Source organism: Austrofundulus limnaeus, unplaced genomic scaffold (genome assembly GCF_001266775.1).
Source record: "Austrofundulus limnaeus strain Quisiro unplaced genomic scaffold, Austrofundulus_limnaeus-1.0 Scaffold325, whole genome shotgun sequence".
Lineage (NCBI taxonomy): Eukaryota > Metazoa > Chordata > Actinopteri > Cyprinodontiformes > Rivulidae > Austrofundulus > Austrofundulus limnaeus.
Genome location: NW_013952727.1, coordinates 408,713 through 412,145, shown reverse-complemented (window position 1 = coordinate 412,145; position 3,433 = coordinate 408,713). Strand labels below are relative to the sequence as shown.

Genomic DNA, 3,433 nt, shown 5'->3' with positions numbered 1-3,433 from the left:
CTCAAAACCAGATCAAAAAGACTTTTTGGCTGGATATAAGATTTTAAAACTTGGTTAGGTGGACATTTTTTGCAGTGTGCAACTGTTTCACATTTAGAGTCAACCCAATTTAATATGGCTTTGCCAACATATAAATGGCTGTAATTTACTCACAATTGCAGATAATGAGGTAAAGATTATGTGGTAGTAGTTGAGAGTCATCCATCTTGCAAGATGGAACTGTGGTGACTATAGTGAATTAAAAATCCATTTTGAAAGGCACTGGCCAGTATGTATTTCTTCAAGGAAATCTAGGCCATTTTAATATTTTTTTTACTATTTTTTTATTTTTTATTTTAAAAGATCCCTTAGAGGTCTACTTCACGAGTGCCAATATTGATCTGAGAGCTTGCGCGGGGAAAATCTCCCCTATAAATACGAGGTGTTTATGGAATACAGATGATGCTGTCACATCGTAAAGTCCTGCTGCAGGCTTTCAGCCACATACATCAAGCTGAGCAGCGGGAAAATGATCGGAACGATCACGGGAGATATCAGAGAGGGCGACAGGAATTGGGGGGAAAAAAAGCTGTCCAGTAAAAAAAAGAGAGAGGGAAAGAGCAAAAATAGACTTGGAGGGGAAAAAATGGTCAAATGTGGAAAAAGCTGTTAGGAAAATGAGTGTGCTTTACAGGAAATGAGAACAGCTGGAAGTGTAATTACGTACTGGTTATCAGACTTGTCGAGGCAGGCGTTATCGATTCCAGGGATAGACAGCATGGTGTCCACCAGAAGGCTGGATCTTGGGTTTTGGTTACTGTCGAGAAGAAAAAAAAAAGAAAAAAAAACTTGACTCAAAAGGAATTTGCAACACAGACATATAGCTTTCCAAAAGTTTGAGCTCTGTGAAAATTGGGCAAAAAACTGTTTTTTTTTATAAGTTTCTTAGGAAAAATCTTGGTTAAAAGAGTTTATCTAATGCTACATAGGCATATTGACACTAACTGAGCAACCCAAACAGTGAAGTGGAGAGATGAAAGGAAACAACATCTGAGGACATTTGACTTGCCACTTTAGATCTAAGTGGATTTGTTTTGTTTGAGCCACCCCCTGCCTTTCAACTCAAGGAGAAGTACACTCATAAATAAACATTAGGATCATTTGCATGGTTGATACAGGCACATTAGGATAATAGAACTTGAAGAAAGTTGATAGTTATTAAGCTCTCTGGTAATCTACAGTCGAGCACAAACTAAAAGCCGTAAAATGTTTGTAACCTGTTTCTCATGCTTAACACGCATCTTAAATTTGAGGAAATAGCATTTTTTTTAGTCTAATTTGTTCGTCAAGCTGAAAAGAACTGGGAGGAGCATCGACATCCGCTTTGAATTCAGACTTCAGCGTTTTCTCCTCCGCTTCATGTCGCCTTGATCAACAAGCAGAACATGTTCAGAATAAAGACATCTCTCCCGACACTCTTYATCCCTCTTCGTTTGATCTGCTGTCACAACCCGCTGCATCATCATCATCATCTCATGCCCCTCCGTTCTCACTTTCTGCTTAAAGGTCCAGCTGACCTTCAGCAAACTAGTTTTATAATCATTTTAGAGCATAACCCATGCAGATACTGATGCTAAACATCCTGCAACAAATTCTGCTTTGGCTTGAAATACTTTTTTTCAATTTGAAATTTAAATGATAAAAGTTTCACAAAGCAAAACGTTTTCRGATAATAACTGCAATCAATTTGCAACGGGAAATAATATATGATAACATCACTTGGATGCAAATTATTTCTAAACATTTCAATGTCTTATGATATTGATAATTATGTATTTTTTTTTTCATTTAGATTATCAACTGTATGCTGCAACAAAACAGTCCTGATAACGTGATGATTGAAAATCTTTTCCTTCAGTCCGCTGACCAAAAGAAGAGAAATCTTATCAAACCACCAGCTGATGTTGCCAACTGAGAAAACTGATTACGCCAGAGTCTCCGCGAGTCTGGAGTCCTGATTAGTCTGATTTCCTTTTGTGTTTTCTCCCCAGTGTTACAGTATTTTCTATGGGTACTGACCTGAAGAAAGAGTAACTTGGCCCAATGTTGTAGAGCGCAGGGCTTAGCTCCAGTTCCTGATAGTGCTTCATGTCGCTCTTGATGGAGCCCAGGCCCATAGCGATCACCACAAAGAGAACAGGTAGCAGGATCTGAGCGATCAGGCCCTTCCAGTCCCTCCGGCTGTGGTGGAATCTCTTGATTAGCATGGCTGTCAGCTGCTGCCAGGCCAGGACCAAACCACTCTCTGTGGATGAACTGGACAGCTCTAAAACACAAATTATTTGACATATTGACTCATCAAAGAAAAGAGCATGTGATGTGGATAGGTGATAAAAATTGACAAACTAGAAAAGTGCAAGAGAATCGAATTTGTAAGAACTTACGGATCTTGTCGCCTATTTTGCCAAAATCATCACTGCAGTCTGATGAGAAGCTGTCAATAGATCTCGTCTCAGAAACCGTCTCTGATATCGACAGGGGCCTCCCCTCCTCTGTGACTCCATTAGTCAACTGGAGGAAAACCTGCAAACAGATGTCAGAGTTTCAGTTTRCTGGAACAGTCATTTAAATCTGCTCATGTTTTCTTTTTCACTCTATCTACAGWAGTTCATCTATAGTTTGTGGGGATACTGTATGTATGCATTTACCTCCTCCAGCGTGGTGTCAGAAATGCCATAACCTCCCAGCTGCAGCTCGTCCAGGTTGGTGTCCAGCGAGGTCAAAAGAGAGCGGTACGAGGAGGCGTTGGATGAGGWGAAGGGGGGCAGTGAGTAAACCAGGTCACCCCCATTGGCTTCTGTCAGTCGTGCTTCAGGTAGATGAGCTTGGATGACAGACTTCAGCTCAGCACTGTCTATGGGCTTCGATTCTGCACCTTGAATCTACAAGAAAGAAAGCAAAGACATTTAAATGTTTCGATTTTGGTGAGATTCAACAGCTGTTTATCATCACCATTTGTATCATATTTGCTACACAGGATTCTATGACCTATATTTTATCAATGTGATGAATATTTTCCTCAAAAACCTGTTGTATATCATGGATCAGACGTCAATACTCAATCCGATGGAGGGAGCTGACAGATTGTAGACAGGCACGGGAACTGATAAACAGCCCAAATCATGGATTTGGAAAATCCCTTCTTGCTTTGACAAGGAATACTTTAAGTACACTGGTTGGAGTCCTAACTGGGCACAATCTGCTCAACCGCCATAAAATGGTGATGGGACTCCAAGACAATGGTCTGTGTGATGCCTGCGGCATTGAATCAGAGACCTCTTTGCACTACTTTGACCAATGCTTGGCTCTGAGTTGTCTAAGGGAAAGAATTCTTGGAGACCCCTGAGGGTTTCTAACCTGGTGTCCTTCATCCGTGGGACAAAAAGGTTTGATT

The 3,433-nt window shown here is 40.7% G+C and overlaps 1 protein-coding gene across 1 annotated transcript in view; it reads right to left on the bottom strand.

Annotated features, from left to right (window-relative positions):
• abca12 (ATP-binding cassette, sub-family A (ABC1), member 12) overlaps positions 1-3,433 on the bottom strand; it is a gene marked incomplete in the record, with an annotated part of 71,474 nt that overhangs the window by 21,325 nt on the left and 46,716 nt on the right. Inside the window, 4 exon segments of the mRNA XM_014022341.1 lie at positions 707-796; positions 2,059-2,305; positions 2,424-2,562; positions 2,688-2,921. Of these exon segments, the coding sequence (XP_013877795.1) occupies positions 707-796; positions 2,059-2,305; positions 2,424-2,562; positions 2,688-2,921 (710 nt within the window).